The 19,978-nt window shown below is 36.3% G+C and overlaps 1 protein-coding gene across 2 annotated transcripts; it reads left to right on the top strand.

Moving 5' to 3' along the window:
* Positions 1–39: 39 nt before the first annotated feature.
* RBM24 (RNA binding motif protein 24) lies at positions 40–19,581 on the top strand. Of its 2 annotated transcripts, XM_007421605.4 has the most exons (5): positions 40–250; positions 359–550; positions 1,490–1,613; positions 5,391–5,445; positions 15,395–19,581. In XM_007421605.4, exons 2-5 carry the CDS (start codon positions 383–385, stop codon positions 15,732–15,734), a joined length of 687 nt encoding a protein of 228 aa, XP_007421667.1. In that variant the 5' UTR covers positions 40–250; positions 359–382; the 3' UTR covers positions 15,735–19,581. The 2 variants fall into 2 exon arrangements, with proteins under 2 accessions (XP_007421667.1, XP_087986996.1); XM_088130870.1 differs by lacking the exons at positions 40–250; positions 359–550 and adding an exon at positions 1,055–1,187.
* Positions 19,582–19,978: the final 397 nt, after the last annotated feature.

Raw genomic sequence — 19,978 nt, 5'->3', positions numbered from 1 at the left:
AGGCGGCGGAGCGGGGGAGCTCGCGCGTGTGACATTTGGGGAAAACCTTCAGCCGGCGGAAGACTTCCCTGCACTTTCCTCGCCCTCTCTCTCCAACACCGTCTACCTCAAGAGCATCCGACGAGGCTTCCTGTTTGTCTCGGAGCCGAGAACAGAACTGTTCGGACCGGGAGAAAGGAGGTTTCCTGTTCGGCAAAGGGAGTTGTTGCCGCTGCTGCTGTTGCGTGGCCGGTGAAGCGGACTCTGGACGGTGAGAGAAGTTGCTTGGAAGTGGGCATTTCGCGCCGAGCAACTAGAGAAGGAGGGTTTCCCCCCTCCCCTTACTTTCTTTTCCTTCCTTTTGTTGTTGGGTTGGTAGGAGGGGAGAGGTCTTTTTTGGAAGATGCACACGACCCAGAAGGATACCACGTACACCAAGATCTTCGTCGGGGGTCTGCCCTACCACACCACGGACTCCAGCCTCCGAAAGTATTTCGAGGTCTTCGGTGAGATCGAAGAAGCTGTGGTCATCACCGACAGGCAGACGGGCAAATCCCGGGGATACGGATTTGTAAGTCAAAAGCGCCGCCGGGGTCGCTGGGTGGGTGAGCAGCTTCCGAAAAGGGGGTCACTAAACAATGGCGGGAGGGAAAGCAGAGCCGGAGGGGCCGCAATCCCGCAGCCTCGGTCTCTCTCCCCAGAAAGGGAGTGAAAAGATTGCGACCGTTCGGCTGGAAGGTGTAGAGCAGAAGAATGGTAAATTCCCCAAAACTTAAGCTACATGTGAACAAGGCACTGGAAAAACAACGATCAGCTGGTGTGCTCCACAGTTAGTACACAACTGACTACAATCATGGGGCATTTGTGGGGATACTTTCTTCTCTGAAGATGATGTGTATGAGTGCTGAGTCCTAGGAATATTCGCTTCATACTTGCTGTATAGGAAAACTTGCTAATGAAGTTTTGGCATTAGATGAAGCCAGCTGGCTGCAGACTGATAGGACATGTCCATATTTTTATCTGCGGTGACACATGCTACTGTGTCACTGGCATGGAGTCCTGCAAACTTTCTGTGCCACTGCTTAGGGAAACAGAGAATGCTTCAAATAGAACTGGATTTTTTTTTAATGTGTTTATTGTATTAATTTGAACCCCCCACCCCAAAAGGCTGACACTGAAAGATACTGCCTAGTTGTATTTTCATTTGGGTGAGGAGAGTTTGTTTATTTGTTTATTTGTTGAAAGGCCACCCGACTCCTAAACACTTGTAGGCAGCTTACAACTAAAAAAACCAACATGTAAAAGAATGCAACCAGCTGGAAAAGCAAAATACCAAAACCAAACCAAACAAGATCAGAACAAACCAAAACAAAAAGGGGGTCCACAATCATCCTAATCTGAAGTAGCCTATCAGAAAGTTTTACTATGTCTGGAAGTATATGAGTGCAGGTAACCATTTTGAACTGTGTCAAAGGCAACAGTTTTGATATATTTGCTGTTTATTATCAAGGTGACAATGGCTGATCGAGCTGCTGCTGAAAGGGCCTGCAAAGATCCTAATCCAATCATTGATGGCAGAAAAGCTAATGTGAATCTTGCATACCTAGGAGCAAAACCAAGAATTATGCAGCCAGGTAAGTAGTTTTTGCTTATTTGACCTGAACTGAGATTATTATCTTCTAATTTTAGAATGAGTAGTTTGCAGATCTCAAAAAACACAGTTCTAAAGCACATCTTATCACCTAGTTCTGTGATTTTAATAATGTCCAATTCATGTTGAAGATATCTTGTGTCAGTGCAATACAGAACTCGGTATTACTGATTCAAATGTAAAAATTATGTCAAAGAGCTTTTACTGTCCTGAATAAAGGGTTGCAGAATGTGGGGCAGAGCTTCTTAGAGTTGACATAAGACATTTGGAGCAGAAGATGTACAGTGGTTTAAGTTACTCATTCCCAGATATCTACCTGCTCTCTGTAGAACAAATGGGCAAAGAAACAGCCAGGAAACATTCCTTCTTTAAAAAAGCACTGTCCCTTTGTCTTGTCTTAGAAACCCTTTGTGCACAAGTGTAGAATGTGCACAACTACAAATATAGTTCTAGCTGTGTAAAGAGGTCATTGCACAATCCTTTTCTAAATAGATGATTGGTAGAAGTCTAGGAAACAGAAGGTGGGAGTTCAGAAAGCACTGCCTTGAAAATGTAGAAAATTACATCACAGTCTCGTGCAAAACCTACTGATTTCTGTAGGTCATGCCCTTAAATAATACACATAGGATTATGGTCTCAGTATATGTAAATTGTAGATATATAGGGAGAGATTAATGTATGTTGGAGCTCTTTCAAAATATTCAACTTTCTTCTTTTTTTTAGTGAGTCAGTTACATTAGATGTTCCCTTTTAATTGGAGAATCTAATTGGACTAATTGTTAATTGAAGAGTAATTAATTGGAGAATCATTCTGTTGTATGTGACTCAGAATATATATTTTATTTTAATATTGGATTTAATATTTCTGGTACAACAGTTGACAGCAACTTTTGATTTCTAACAACCATCTAAAATAAGTTGCTGCCAGTCTTTCCAGTCTATTATAAGCTAAAATGAAACATGGAATGGCTTCCAGTTTCTTGTGAGACCTGTCCTATTTTGCATTTACAATAATAGCGACTTATTCTGGCACCATATGTGACATTGTACTATGTCACAGGCACCTACAAAAGAACAGAAAACCATCAAATTTTGTGAGATCATTTGCACAATTGCAACCATTTTTGATTAGTATGTTTTAAATTAATTTGCAGAGCCACAGACACCACTAGTGTGTGTAGTTTCTGTGTTGCCAAACTCTAACTTACTGACTAACTTCGTTTGTTTGTTTATTTATTTATTATTTGGTCTGATTGTATTCCTGAACTAATATGTTCTTTGTTGTTTAGCCAGGCTAGCTACAACTTAGTTTTGGAGTCTTTTTCAATACCAAAGTCAGCCTCTGAACAAGTTCAACATGCTTTCTGTTCATCACTGAGTAACTAGGAGTAACTATGGTCAACCTCTCCCCACATATATACATATAAACCCAAATTAACAGTTAGAAATTAAATACTGGAGTTTAGGGTACTTTCAGGAAAATGAACAAATTATCACTAAAATTCAGTGGCTACAGACATTTTAATAGAAAGTCAACTGTATGTTCTCTTTAATTCACCAAGCCTGTCAGTGAGGACCTCTTCCATTGAAAGGATAAAGATATCCCCACATTCTTAGAAAATTACATGTTTAATCATGTAATGTTTAATCATTCTATTGCATTAGTTAATCCTTTAAATCATAGATTTATATTACAAATATATTATTGAGTTGTCAAGAAATCATTTAGGATGAATGCATTCACAAGATGGGCCAACAAGAATGCAAAGTTAGAGAAAGACTTTTATTGTGAATACTAAAACTAATGAAGATTCAAAAATATGTTGTCAGTTATTTTGTCTTTAAGTTCTAAACTAGGAAGTGCTCTTCAACCATTATGGGAATGTATAGTACAGTATTGTATGTGTATCAGCTTTTAGATGCTGATTCAGTTCAGATATCATACCAACCCATTGTTTGTTTCTTTGCCTTACTGGTATGCTGGTCATTTCAGACAGCTTAAGCAATTATCATTACAATTTGGAGTAATGTCTAAATTGATACCATTAATTGCTAAACCAGGGTTAAAACGCATTCATTTGATATGCATTTGCAAGCCATGGTTTGTACAGACTATGATTTGGCATGGTGTTTGAATTACCAAATCTTACTTTTTTTGTGTGACAGAATTACCTAAATGGAAGGAATAATTAACTGCAGTATAATACATTTAAATAAATGCAAAAGACATTAATTCAAATTTGCTTTTTATCCTGATCTACACCCAGCTTTGGAGCACATCATTCAAATGCAAAATACAGCCTTAGCTTGAAAAAAGTTATCTACTTCTGGTTTAGTTAATGGTTTGTTGAAACAAACTAGGATCAGACCAGTTTGGTGCAGATAAAGTTCTTCATCTCCTAACCCCAGCTAAGAGATTGGGAACATGAACATTCCTCTCTTTCTTCTGTCTTTCCATCATTAGTTTTAACAATGATGTGGCATTGCCTCTTCATCATTGAGAACTAACCAGCTTAACACATGATAATCTAATCCATGTGTAATCAGGGTTTTTTTTTTTTTGCAAAACTTCTTCTAGTTATAAAAAGACGCCAAAGATCATGCCAATGCAACTCTAACTTCCAGTAATACAGGAATCATAAATATCAGTTATGGACAACAGCCTGAGACAGCATCGATGCACCCATTTTAAAAGATTCTGAATTCTGGCATAAGATTTTGTGACATTTCACACATGGCTGCTGCAAGCTCGTGAGATTTCAGGCAGTTAAAGGAAAGGTTTGGGGGGAGGCAGGCTAATGTACAAGAGTGGCCAGTGCTGCCAGGCACCTGAAAAAATTGCCAACTTCTGTCCTATGCCATATTTAAAGCAATCCATAAAAGACAGCAAAAATTGTACAAAAACATAATCTGAAGTATGGCAGTCAAGGTTAGGAGACTGTGAACATTACATCTGCCCCAAGCTATAATGATTTATGAGAAATAACAGCCCTTTATCCTGAGGTATAATATTATTAATGTATTGAAATAAAAGATTACTATTAGGGCTGTGCATACTTCAAAAATGATTCAGAGGAAGCACAGCACATTTCTGCTATTTGGTAAAGCAGCCTGGTTTTTTTCAGGCTTTTTTATATGTGAGCTTCCAAAAAAGTAGTGGTTGCTTTAAGAGTTGTATTAACTTTAATGAGGTGACTAGTTGCAGCCTCTTTTTTTCAGGTTCTGGTGGATACATGAAAAAAAGGTGTGTGTTTAAGTGAATAGTAGAGAGGTTGTGCTCACACAAGCTAGAAAGTAATTCTTCCAAATTATTTTCAAAGTATGCAAAGCCTAGTTACTATTTTACACTCTGTTGTATATACCAGCCATATTAATAAATTTCAGACCATGTTCAATCATGTACTTTTTAATATGAGAAGCAATTAAATAATATAGACATTATTTTCAGGCCTCTATGCCTTGAAAATCAGAATTATTTATTTATTAAATGAAACAAAATTCATTTATATTTAATGCATTTTCCATGAAAGGTAAGTGACATTTTAGCTGCCTTATATATGCTCTCCATTAAGAATGATCCCAGGATAGTATTTGTTAGAGGCTATAATTCTGCAATGCTTCGGTTATTGACCTGGAAGTAAGTCTCGTTTAATTTAATGGACCTTAATTGTCTGTAGAGAGGTAAAAGATTGCCCAACGTGAAGTAATAATGCAACAGAAAGAGCACCTGTATAGAGAATGTGCTGTGTTTTGTTGATAGGTTTTGCCTTTGGGGTTCAACAGCTCCATCCTGCCTTAATCCAGAGACCCTTTGGGTAAGTCTCCTCTAAACCTGCTTTTTGCGGTGGGAAACAGATAATGTGTACATGTTAATGTCCTGTAATGTGACTGCTGGCAATAAAATTATTACTTTTTTTTTTCAAATTTGCAGATTTAAAATGCCCTCACTTCCGTAATGATTCTCCAATAAGCGTTAAAGCTGAGGGGATGATGTCTCTAGCACCCCTGCACTGAAGCAGTCCTGGCTGATAAGATGCTGTGGGGAAACCAGGTCCGCTTGTAATCAGCACGCCAGTGTGCCCCCATCAATATTTTTCTTCAGCTAAACTCAATGTTATTTATCTCTTTCTAATCTGACAGGGATCGTTTACAGTTAAGATAACTGATGAGAAGGATATGAGGTGGAATAGTTCTGTTTGGAATTAAACTCTGTAACCAGTAGACTCAAACACACAAACAAGCTAAAATGGTGATTAACGATGCATGTATGTTTTCTTTCTATAGTCCATAGATATCAGTGTGGTTTTTTTTTATTTATTGATTACAGTAATGAAGTGGTGTTGATAGCTAAACTGTGTGCTTTTATTTAATTGAAAGAGCTGTAGTGAAAGTTTTTGGTGGCTTTTTCATTTTGGTTTTGTTGAGAAGTGTTGACTTTGCAAAGGGGAGCAAAGGAACCTCTTTTTCCCTCTTGCTTTCAAGCTGTAGCCTGCGGCTTATTTATCTTCTTTTTAACCATATTTTGTAGTGACTGCTAAATTTGTGTGATACCTTTTTTAATTTCTTTTTTTTAAAAAAAGAAAGATCAACATTGCTTGCATGTTACATTTTTTGTTTTGTTCCTTGGGAAGGATGTGGAGCCCTGTGTTATTAACAACATGCGTCCACTTGCACTATCCCATTAATGATTTTGTCTTCATCAGCTTTAACTTACAGTATTTCTTTAAAGATATGCTACTCTTAACATAATTCTGTTTCTTTTTAAATTCAACAGTTAGATATAAAAGTAGAAAAGGAACTCTGCTTGCTTGAACTCTCTTTGCGCTCTTTTCTCCTTGCTAATCCTTGCTAAGTAAAACTCATGGTGAAACTGGAGAATAGTTTTGAAATATTGTATCTTGTTACAATGAAACACTAGCAGCAATAGTTGTATTTAGCCCCTGAAGACCGAAAAAGACAATATCTGGATTTACATATTACTGTGTTTGCCCAGCACATTGAGCCACAAACTAGCCAACCACATTTTAATCAAAGTCATAAAATATGGTTTACAAACCACAATTGTTGGGTTCATTTATAATGAACTACATTATGATTTGGTGTGATCTGTAAATTCAACCCCTACAAACAGAGGAGCTGTTTCTTTGATGATAAGGACCTGGACTATAATGGGCTCCCCTCTTAGAGAAAGGAGAGAGAGAATTAGAGAAGTGCAAAATGTTGCACCCTTCTGGATAGCAATTTTCACCAATTCAATTTCCCCAAATAAATCTGACATATTTACAGGTTTGGGGAGTGGAACAATAGAGACTGTTGGGGAAGGTAGAATTGGCAAAATTTGCTACCCTTTCATCCATAGGATCATATAGTTTCTGGAGTTCCACTTGATGCAGCTCTGGATCCAGTTGATTGCTTGCAATTACATGTTCTTTTCTTGATTTTTTAAAAATGTTTTGATTTCCCCAGCTACCACCTACAGGAAGTAAAGATGTAGAAGTATTAAATCTGTCTGGTATTAACAGAAAAGCTAACTGCATATATGGGGAGGCGGGGGTGGTGGTGAGTAATATAAGGTCTCGGGGATGCAAAGCGAAATAGATCTATTCCCATACATGCTCTATTTTTTTAAATTTATGTCTGTTTTTCTTCTTGAAAACAAATAAGCCACATAAACAAATCTGTTAGGAATGCACAAAGGTTTCGCTTCCAAAATTACGATTTTTCAAAAATTTCATAGCCTAGCCATGTCTTAAATTGACTTTTTCATTCCTCCTAAGTGCAAAACTTTTAACATGTTTTAGCTATTCATCAAAATAAACATCTGCCTAATTCCTTAAAGGCTGTTAGTATTCCAAATCAAATATTTATCTAAATACAATTCAGATAAAACAACTAATTTTATCTAAATAGATAAAGAGAGTGAGAAGAAAAGTATTTTCTACTATTCTGACAGGTGTCACAAGACTCTTTATTTTTTCTTTACAACTAGAGAAGACACCCCCATACACACACAACCAGGAGTGAAGTGTGCAAAAAAGTTTTTTTCTCCCACACTGGTCTCCTGCCACTTGCTATTATTGTGAAATTGCAGCTTCAGGAGGACCATTCATTCTGGAAAGGAAAGATTAATTCCTCTGTCCTGTAGCTGCAATGTGGTTTGGCACTTAGCCAGTCTATTGAGGAGGATAACCACATGCAAAAAGCCAGTGTTTTGTAAAAGACAGAATTTCAACAAGTATAGTTTGGCATACATCCATGGAGATGAAAGAGCTAAAACTACTTAGTCAAAGAAACTACTGTAGTAACACAGTTGCGTACTTCTGTATCAGAAGTTAAGTCCTCTAAATTTAATGGGAATTGCTCCCCCCGGTAAATAAGTAAATAAATAAAATACCTCAAAGTGATACTTCAGTTAAACTGCAGTCCATAAACTTATGTAAGATAAGATGAAGTCTTCTGTTTTTGTCCATTTATGCACTAAAAAATCAGTTTGTTTATCTAGTATGCAGATGTTACAAATGCTTACATTGATTTAGTGGCATAGATAATACAACAGTGGTGTCATAGTCAGCATCCTTGAATACTTATTGTGTGCTTAGCCAGTAAAGAGGATGAGGAAGTGTCAGATACAGAGTATATGATTTCATATTTCTAGAACCATTTCTCCATTGAATTGAATGGCATGGTGATACTTGGCCTCAGAAAGTTTTTGCATACCAACTAATGTTGCTATGCTCTGAAAGAATTGTCAGATTGCATTTAATCTAGCACAAAGTTGTTTGCGCCAAAGCACTATTATTATAGTATAATAATTCAAAAAATAATTTATTATTATAAAATTTTATAGGATGAGGTGGATCTGAGTAAAGATATATGATATAATGAGTAGTTCAGAGATTGTTTTTCTTCAGAGAACATTTCAAAACATTTGCTGTCTAGATTGTATTACAATATGCAGAGATAATGATGGATCTTGGTACAATACCTTTTTCTGATAAGAGGAGGGATCTGAGTTGCAAAATTCCAGATGATCATTAGATGGCAGCAAAGAAATACAAAAACCCTAATGCTTTGCTGCCACCTAATACTCACCAAGATCATTGCAGATTGGATATAGTGGCCCTATTTTGCACATATTTCCTACAATCCATTGTTCTTGTCATAATTGTTGGTGCTAGCTGTGTATTTATAAAGTCTTTATCCAGTTTTATCTTGCTGATTCATCATTAAAAACAATCCCATTCTATTCTAGGACCTTTTAAACATATAAAGCTGGTATCTTTATTTGCTCAAACTTTTATTATTTCTTGGAATATATGTGCAATTGTAATTGCTCCAGATAATGTTCTGTTGGGTTTACTTGAATATAGTAAGGGCTGTACAAAGCCTCCCTCACCCCTCTGTGGTGTGTCTAGAAATGCTAGTTTAATCAAAAACTGAAATAAAGGATAGCTATTGTGTTTTAGAATTATTTTGTTTTTAAAAATAATTCATCCTTTACCCAGGTTTTAAATTGATTTTTTAAAATAGAAAATCTATAATACCTTTACTAGCAACACTGAAATTATTTTTTAATTCAATGTGAATTCTTTTTATCCAGTGGCTTTCTTTTCTCTTTCTGCTTTCTTCATTTAATGCCTACATTTGAATGTTATAAAAAAACATGGTTTCATTGTGACAAAAATAATACTTTAAACTATATGAATCTGCATTAATGTTAACTTCATTGAAGTAAGCCTACATCTTGATGGGTCAACTTTTTTTTCCCCACCCCCTCCCAAAATCATGACTACATGATGGTTTGGCTGTAGTCATGATAACAATGAGGTTGGCTGCATTAACTCAATAAACACTAAACTGTGTTTATAAACAGTAAGAAAATTATGCACAGTGGGCATCTCAGATTACATGGCCAATGATGAGGTAAACAGTTTGCATTTCTTCTTCCCTCACCAGTCGTTCTCCTAGCTACCTTTGCAGAGGCTGGTCAGCTCTGGATTTTTTTTTTTACATTTTTGTAGAAACAAAAACTCCAAATGCAGACATCCTGTACCCTGAATGGGATCAGATCCACTGAAAGCAGGATGGGAGAAGTGTAATTCCTCCCCCACTTTCTTTGTTTCCCAAAATAACTTCCTGCCAGCCCTGAAGGGATGGAAAACAAACCAGAGCAGCAGAGATAGCACTGCAGCAACAATTTGGGGCTGCTCCTGCAGCCGTCCTAGATTTCCAGTGGACCGATGGTTGCTCAACCTAAAGTAGTACGGTGGCATGATTGTGACTACGTGATTGAGTTCAACAGATCTGATAGGCTTTCTGCTTTGTTGAGCTTCTTTTCATGTAAGGTATGGACAAGCAAGGGAAGGGGGCTGACTGGTACGATAGGCTCACATCAGAGTGTTGTCTATAAGAGTGCCTGGGAGACGGCTGCTCTGCTTTTTGTGTCTCACACATTGCTAGAATTAAGCAGGTTCATTTGGAGGAACACACAGGGAGAGAAGGACTCAGATTTGTTCACTGAATGAGTCAGTCAGAGATAGCGTGCTTGCTACTTGACTTTATTTTACATTATTTATACGCTGCCCACATTATAAGACTCTCAGCAGCTCACAGCAAATCAAAATGTCATCTAACTATCATCAAAATAAAATAATAAAACCAGAGGTAATAATCTCTAACTCTGAAACTCTGTGGGACTTTGTAGTCTCCCAGTGGAATTCACAGAATTGGTCATTCAAGCAGGCTCCAAGCAAATGAAGTTCAGTGATTTTATGCTTAATGGAATCACTCTATCTTTGTCTATCTTCCAATGTAAGTCCTCCATCAGGACAAAACCAAATCTTTTTCACAGTTTTCTTTTTCAGAGCCGGGGGAACACCAATCCAAAGGCTAGGCAAAAAAAAAAAAAAATTCACTCCAATATCTTTTACTCAGACACTGGTCTTTACTTTCTGCCAGTTCTATTTAGAGATTATATTCTTGGTACATTTTGATTATTTACCGTAATAGATTTCAAGGAATTACACGCTATAGTGAGTTCCAGTAAATTTTATCAAGTTCAGATCCTAAATTATCCCAGAATCTTTAAAGTCTTCGAAGAGAACTTGTTACGGTTAATGTAAGAGTATGATATAATATTGATAAAATTCCCTTGCTTTTAAATTAAGTAGAAGTATACTATCCTTTAAATGTTGTTATAGTCTTAACTGATGAGGTCTAGATTTTTATGAAAGAATTACTGAACTTCACTCATGTGAAACCAGGTCAGAACTGTAAAAGTGTTTTCATCAATGCAAACTCATTTTAGGTTTATACACTGTAATGAGCTGCAATTAATTAAAAAAATACTAGAAGTGAATGTTTCCAAAAATCTCCTTATTCCCTGTCAGAATTCAAGAGGGGAAGTCCAAAGACCTGGAAAGACGCCAGGTCATTCTCATCACAGTAAAGCTTGGCTTACTGTGATGTTGGTGCTTTTATACATGACTGTCTATAATTTACCAGAAATCTCTTGCCACATAAATATTCTGATTCCACTGCAGCTACCATGGAAATACTTTCCCCAGTACAACATTTAGTCTATTATAAGTTAGCCAAAATTATTAACTTTGTGATGGCATTCACACACACAAAAATACTTAGATCAATATAAATTAATCACTGAATTCAGTAGGGGTTGATTCTGAATGAAAATGCATAGGATGCAGTTACATAACTGGAGTTCAACACATATGTAAAAATGAATTATTTTGAAAGGAATGAGTCTGACTTCAGATTTTACAGGGGCAATCTGTGGTATGCATGTTTTCTCAAAAGTAAGATCCACTAAGGGTTTTTTTTAATGGCTAACTTCAAAGTACTACTTACCAGTCCTTGAACCAGCCCAAAATTATACTGGCATAAAATATGATGCCCCCACTGACAGTCCTCATCCTGATACAGACACAAAGCTGGAAACTGATTCTATCCATGTGTATGGTACAGAAATTATGTAAAGGGTTGATGGATCCTCCAGCTTTGCTTTCCTCCCACCATGTCACTAGTTGGCATGAAAATGTCCATTAATTACTCTCCTTACTGTAGATAGGAATGGGGAAGGGCCTGAGGAGGTAGCAAGTTTTGACAAAGGCTAGATGGACATGTTTAGCAATCTATCAAAGCTCACTGTCTTTGCATATCTGCTCTACAAGTGAAAAAAGTGAGCCTGACTATTGGCTGCTAGGCTCCTTTTGGACATAGGTTTAGCATTCTTCCAGAATAGCGCTATTCCAGAATACTTCTAAACCCATATTGGACTGACAGTTGGACTCCTAGAGGACGTAGTTTGAGCACTATTTCAAAGAGCACTAAACCCACATTCAAAAGCAGCCTGAACTACAGCTAACAGGTGTGAGAAAAGAAGCAGAGAGAGAAAAAGGCAGCTCTCTGTTGCCCCCATGCAGCTGCTCCACCACTGCTGCTGGTCAACTCTTGTTCAGACTAATCCAGGATTCTGATCCAGGAAGACCCCGTTTGAAAGAACTGGATTCTCCCACTGTCTAGAGCAAAATGGCCCTAGAAGACAGTATCCAAAGATTGGAGGGAGAGCGGCATGGCCATACCAGCCCCAATTGCTAATAGATGGTGAACTTATCCCACCCTCTGAGGTCACTTTGGTCAGTGAAATGCATGAGACGGTATCTGTGATAAATCTTTTTAGGATATGAGGGAAAATACTGTTTTAATTCCAGTACATCTAAGGATGAATTAAGGCCTCCTCAGTTATGTGTTGGGGATCAAATGTAATGTCATGAGGACACAGCACCAAAAAAAAAAAAAAAGTATTAGAACATGTTTTTGGTATTGTTAGATGCAAGTGAGGAAAGGCTCTGTGTTCAGTAGGCTTACTTGCATGAAAATGTATTTTTATTGCAATCTTAGAGAAAAACTGATGAGTTTCAATGCCTATTTCTAATGTACCAAAGAAAACTACCTTTGAAAAATCTGGAACAGGGTGCAGATCCAGTGTTTCTCCCAAAAGTAAGTTCAGAAGAACATTCCTCAATCTATTGTACAAAGATGCCTGAACAGCCTAATGGGAAGCTGCTCTTTAACCTTTTGACCTTTTTGAACATAAAAGGAGCTAGCATTTCAGTATCATGACAATCTCTGCATGCTGGCGTTTCCAACAGATGGAAGTTTACTTTGGCCTTATAAAGTCATATATTTTACTCAGCTGGAAGCTCTTGTCGCATGACAGATGATCAAAAATAGACCCACTGCAGCCTGTGCTGTCAATCACAGTGTGCAAAATGGCATAATAGTGAGCGCCTGCACAGAGTGCATGCATATTGTAGACCGAGAAGTTCTAAAGGGATAAAGTTTCATAATTCTCCCACCTGTTAGCTTCTTGGCTTAATAGAAATAAATTACAAGAGCTTGAATACATATATGCATCATGATTTTCTAACAAGGAAACAAGTTTTAAAATCCATGATGATGATGCTTGTCAGAACAGAGCTATGACTTAACTATGATGAAGTGACCTGCATGTGTCTTTTAAAGATCTTCTTTTTTAAGTCTGATAGAAATGATCCTTGGGAATTATCTATTTTCAAGTGAGCATTATGATCAAATTATGTAGGGTTTTTTGTTAGTTTAAAACAATATAAAAACAGTTATTAACTTGGCTTTAATACACAGACATTTTTTTACAGTATACTCCATAGAAGGGATGAATCATCATCGCTGTATTTTTTTAAAAAGTCCTTAATTATTAATTTTCATTATTCTGTTCAAACCTCTTCTTGTATGCATCCCTAATGTATTGCTGTTTCCCTGTCCTGGACAGTGGGAGACTAATGATGTAAATATTTTTTAGTTAGATTCTTAATATTGAATTGTAGGTATTGAAGGGGGAGTGATTTGTTTCTAAACAAAGCTGTATGGGTTTTAAGTCCAAAAAATTACTTTCCAAAGCAACAATATTGTATAACTAAAAACAGTTTTTTGCTTGGCAACTTCATATGAAAGTTGAAAATAATTTTTATTTAAACACATTTGTATTAATTTGGTTATAATAGGATGATCAGGTGGACCTAACCTGTGCAACAGACAGAAAGGAAACTTACAACATTGCATGTGGAGCTGAAAGCTTTTATTCTGCATCTGAAGCTATGTGTATGCGCGTGTACGCTGGATCTCACCAGAATTGCACTTTATACAGGAGAGAGGATTTGATTCCCAATGAAGTTTTAGCTGCAGGTTAGAGCTTTGAAGGAGATTGTTAATTTCAAAGGAAATAAGACTTTGGATATTATATGATACATCTTATACATCTTATATTGTATGATATAAGAGATCAATCCATACACATATTTTTATACAGGTGAGGAACTTGGCAACTTGTACAGCTCTAGCAACAAGTCTGTGAGCTGAGAAGCTCATGTTTCAGATCTTATTTTAAGCCATGCAGATTTCTTTGGAGGTTTTTAGGCAAACCATTATTTTTCAGCTTCATCCTTCTATGTATAATAACCATGATCTCCATTGCCAAGCTGTTTGTAAGTAATCCTGAGATAATACATGAAGCTTTTGGGTGCTGAAAACACCACAAAAGTATTGTATCTCTATATACGAGAGCTTTACTACAAATATCAACATTGGCCTGTTTGTGCTTCTAATGGTACAAAAGTAATATTTAATGGTAAGGAGAATATTGAAATATGTATTTAATAACAGCAGGGTTGTTCCTCAAAATATGTTTCTCCTTTTTTTTTTTTTTTATTAAACACTAGATCTACCTGAACATAATTCTGCCCCAGCTCTCCCTATTCCTTCCAAAGTTATGCCTTATATAGAAATAAACAAGCTGGCACAAAGCAGGATTCCAGTGGCCTGATATGTCATAACAGGTTTGACTTTCATGGCCTTATAACCTCTTCAGAAGTGTGATGCACATCTACCCAGAGGTCACTGTCATGTATTTTAATGGCATCTATGTAGCTTCCCCTCAATAGCCTTTTGTGACGGAGTGAATTGCACTATAGTTCGTTTGACAAGTGTGATTCTTGCTGTGTTTACCACACCTGTGAACTTCTATTTAAACTCCTTTGTCGCCTGTGGTTTTTTTTTTTTTTTAATTATTTTTTAATAAGGATGACTGAAGTTGCAGAGGAATTAATGTGTGCATAGCAATTCAAGTAGGGTTGCCACGATACAAAACATTTATTACCCTACATCAAATACATTTGAATAATGTGGGTAATGCATTCAAATAAGCAGAAGTCCTGGGAAACCATCAGTATTGGATCATCAGGCTAAATATGTAATGTAGTTACAAAAATTGTAAATATATTCTGAGGTAAGAATCATATAAACTCTCAGTATATTACAAGTCTTAGGGGGAAACTAGTCACATCTCTGTGGCTTTACATCCTGTGTCCTCCAGCTCTGAACCAGGATTCTTTAATTTTTCTTTTAACAGATTTACATTTTAAGATTGTTACCAGTATTTTAAAATTATTAGTGGTGTGCCTTTATACCAATTCTGATCAGTGTTGTTAAGTCAGCGCTAACACTGTGATGCTATTTTTTTAAAAAGATGTATTTTTCATCAACGTCTCTCCTTTTTAGCTTCTAAGACGATCAATTTGTCCACTGAAATTAGTTATTGTGGCAACCCTATGCATATAACAACAACTAAATTTGAGTTTGGTTTTTAGTTCTGAATTGGGGAGTAAGGTTTCCTAGTGCGGCCTGACTTTGTCTTCTGTTTTTCAACAGGATCCCTGCTCACTATGTATACCCGCAGGCTTTTGTGCAACCTGGAGTAGTTATTCCACATGTCCAGCCTACAGCTGCTGCTTCCACCACACCCTACCTTGACTACACTGGAGCTGCATATGCTCAGTATTCGGCCGCCGCTGCCGCCGCCGCCGCTGCCGCCTATGACCAGTATCCCTATGCAGCTTCCCCAGCTGCTGCAGGATATGTCACTACTGGGGGATATGGCTATGCAGTCCAGCAGCCTATCACTGCAGCAGCACCTGGGACAGCTGCAGCAGCAGCTGCTGCTTTCGGCCAATACCAGCCACAGCAACTGCAAACAGATCGTATGCAATAGCAGATGGACCTGGCGAGAAAGCATTCTTTGTTGTTATTCCTATCGTTTTACCTTCGAGCCTTCCAGTAGAAATAGTTTTAAAAGAGGCAATTAACTTTTAAGTAATCCAGCTTTAAAGACGCTACAATGCAATAGAATATTATAAGAACAAATACCACTGTCTTTAAACATTATGCCTCCCATAGAATGAATAATATTGTGGGATAGCTTTTGTAAGAGTTTCTAAGTATCAAGCATCATCCTATCACGAAAGCATAACCAAAGTAACCAAAAAAAGCTGATTTTTAAAAATTAGGTACATTTTACAGTAGCCGGGGTAAAAAGTTCACGTGAGCAATATGTAACATGCATCAAGTTGAAGATTACTATTACTTAAATATTGAAAGCACTGACTGTCATTGCAACTTTTCAGTATGGCCTATTTTGTGTGAATAAGTAGGAAAAAAACCTTTTTTTGACGATCTCATAGTGGGCATCGAACAAACTAAGAAATATGGCTCGGGAGGTGGGGGAAGGGTAGACAGTACCAAAGTTATTTTCTCATCTGTCCCCTCTATGAATGGGACTATGGAGCAAGTGGTGTGGAATTAAAGGGTGTAACAGCTGTACAGACAATCAATGACATAGCCCATTCTGGAAAGAACACATCACTTGTTCTCATTTGATGAGCTTGTCACGTTCTAATCCCTCTCCCCATCCTGTTTCACTTTTAGGAAATTTTGACTGCTGGTGTCAGCTATTCTGATTCTGAAATAGGATCAGCTCTCTATTACAACAGCTTTCTCTTTTTATTTACTGTATCTATTCATGGCTTGCGAATAAAGGCAGGAAGAAATGTGCTGAATTTAAATATTTAAGAACTGTACTAGGGAATGCTTTTTGCAATGATTTGTATACAAATTAATTCCTATTTAAATATTTATTTGCAAAACATAGGTCTCTTTCATGCGGCTACTTGTTGAGACTGCAATTCTTCAAAGGTTAATTCTATGTGAGCTATATTGTGCCTTAATTGTAATGCTATTTAAAGATATATTTATTTTGAAAGTTGTACGATGCTGCATTCTAAAGAAACCCACTTTAGATGTGAAACTGTAAAATATTGTATTCATCTCATGGTGTAAGTTATTTAGCAGGTTTAGCAGTAGTATATAAAATAATTAAGCAATTAAAGATGCTGACATAGGTTTATTATCTTCAATAAACATACTTTTGTAAGGGTACTTTTAAAAGCTTTTGGAAAGGTTTTGATCTTTAAAATGCTAGTTTTATGATTTTCCCTCTGTTTCACTGACCACACACCTGTTTTCTTGGATGAAAGCTCTACTGGTTTTCAGTGAAGCTTACATACTCTGAAGTATGTTAAAATACTCCACATGTTGGTTCAGGAGTAAGACTCAATTAATAAATTACTGTTGTCTATAATGGGAGCTATATTTATATCATTGGTCATACACATCCATAATAATGTCTGCAAATGGAGAGACTCTGAATTGATTGAACAGTATGGGAAATAAGCATGTGATTTTTCCAATCCATGAGTTTCCTATATACAGACATTCTTGGTTGTACATGTAACTGAATTGCAGATAAATAGCTCCAGTGCCATAGCAGTAATGCAGAATTGGGTCTGAGTCCCACTGATCTTAATGGGACTTATTCACAACGAGATATATTAAGGATAAAGTCTGAAGCCCCAATCTTAAACACAGTATGTGGAAACAACCTCTCATAAAGCAATACCCATAATGTATTTAGAGTGGGTTGTTGGTATTTTCACCTACAAAAAAAGGGTCATTTTTCACGTTCATCTCTATATAGATCAACTATTATTCCTTTGCTAGGAAATGCTGCTTTATATTTGTCCTGTGAAACTGCAATAACTTGTAATTTTTATTCTTGACCTAAAAAGAAATTTAATATTTTGGACTGTATTGGAATCTTTTTATACTTGAACAATTTCATAAAAGGGAAGACAGGATAGCATTTTTATGGATTTCTCCAATGTCACTGGATTTATTTTGAATACTAGCCAGCATTATATAATATATATAACATGACTCCTATGCATGTTATTTATTATGTATATTGCTTTACATTGTTTCAGATCTTCTAATCTATACACTTGTATTAAAATAATAAAAATGTCATTGAATCCAACTTTTTAAAAGTTATACAAAAAACAAGTTTCTTAATGTATCGAGATCGTAAAATGCATTTCAGAGTTCCCCTCCGTTTGTTCATGGTTTTAAAAAGGCAGACTGAGACAAATGAAATGTTATTGGTTTGCCTTTATTTATGCAATGCTGTCAAATTAAGTTTTAAACAAGTGCTATTACATGCAATGCATAATTAACTTGTGGAACATCAGCAGGGTATTCCTCTAAAAATTGGAATCAGGCCTATGAATCCATGAAAAACACTGTTCTCATTCAGAAGTAATATACATTTGTTTTGTCTCTGCATTTTCAAAAGCACCACTCTGTTGAAATAACATGCACACTGTCCTGAGAGTTTTATTGGGACAGATAAAACACTAGAAATTTCCTAAATAAATTACCATAGATCTGATCCAATAGATTCAAGAATATGGTCCTGATCCGTTCCTAGTACATTGCATTAGGCTCATAGAGGCTAAACAAGTTAAGGATAGCCAACTAACATACTGGCTAAGAAATCTGTGGTTGACATTTATTAGATGAATAATTATTGTCATTAAGAATTAGTTTTTCCTAAATTCTGATGGAACTTGTTTAGGTTTTCAATTCTGTGAATTTGCATTTATGGATCTGTGCAAATACCTCAGTTATATACTTTCCTCCATGCCATCTTTTCCTCATGTGATTGACACTTGAACTGATAACTGAAAGTTGCTCCACACACAGAATTTACAGAAAAACAGCTTATGTAAGATCAGACAAGGTAGGAGGAGAGCCATGTTAGTCTATGGTAACAAAAAACCAGAAGGGGTCTGGTAACTTCCAATTAACAAATGTTATTAACGCTTTCATGAGCTATAGCTGACTTTGTGTGATTAGCAAGAAGGCTTATGCCTTTTAACAATATGTGATCAGATAATTCATGAAAGCATTGGCTTTTGGATGAAAACTTGTGTAGACTAAAAGTGGCTTAAGAAAAGCAAGGAAACATTAAAATTTCTTGCACCAAAACATACTAATTATAATGAGCAAGCATGAGCTAGTCAATGTAAGTAAAACTTCTAAAAAGTGCTGATTGCAGGTCTTCCTTTCTACTGCTTTACTTCAATACCATATTATAATTAATTCAATATTGGCCAAACACATATACATGATAAAAGAGAGAGAGGGGAAAAACAAACACAAAAAATCGGGTGCAAACATGTAGGACAAAATCCATATTAGCTTCAGTTTTGCTACTTTTGGAATTTTTCCTTGTCTTTGAAGATTTAACAAATTCTTGTCCTCTTCAAATAGCACAACTTGAATAACAGATTTTTAAAGTTCAGTTAATTTAAAGATAATTTCTATATATTTCAGTTTTGGTTAAACAAAGTGAAGAAAATTTCATAAAACTTGAGTTTTTTAAACATGTCATAAAAGTTAAGGAAGCTCCATTTTCATTAAACATAATGAATCAGATCTATTCTAAACAGTTATTTTAATAGACAGAAACCAGACACGGCTGGTGTTAAATTAAAAAGAAAAATATTTGAGAAACCAAAACAAAATATTAAAGAGAAATCTTGATTAACTATTAGTCAAAATTCATGCAGTAGTTGAGATCTTCCAAAACAATCTATTGACAAATACTATGCTGTACAACTATTGTTTTCATATATATTAAAAAACATGATTTACCAATAAAATTGACTCTATCCATTTATGGGATTCCAAAACCGTTTAGCCAGTTAGCAATTTTTTTTTCTCATGTCCTAAACCAAAATCCAAAGTACTTTTTTTTCAGTATTAAAATTCATTTGTAGCTTCTCCAACGAAGATATTTTATATATATCCACTATTTCTTTTAACTACCATCTGTGACATTATTTCAATTGATTGTTCTTTAACTGAAATGTTCTTCAGTGGTTTCTGGCAGTATCCTTTCCTGCCCACCATACAGAGATTCTTGCTCAGGATTGCCTTGACACTCCTCTTCTAGGTATGCATGGTGAATGGGAATTGTTTGGATAGAAATACATGTTTTGGGAGGAGGTGTGTGAATGGCTGTATGTATTAAAGCAACACTGTTAGGACAGGGTTCCT

This window comes from Python bivittatus, unplaced genomic scaffold (assembly GCF_059951505.1).
Source record: "Python bivittatus isolate LINGU-HERP-01145 unplaced genomic scaffold, Pbiv_v1 ctg000840_np1212, whole genome shotgun sequence".
Lineage (NCBI taxonomy): Eukaryota > Metazoa > Chordata > Lepidosauria > Squamata > Pythonidae > Python > Python bivittatus.
Note: the sequence above shows the minus strand (reverse complement) of the source record. Positions and strands in the feature narration are given on the sequence as shown.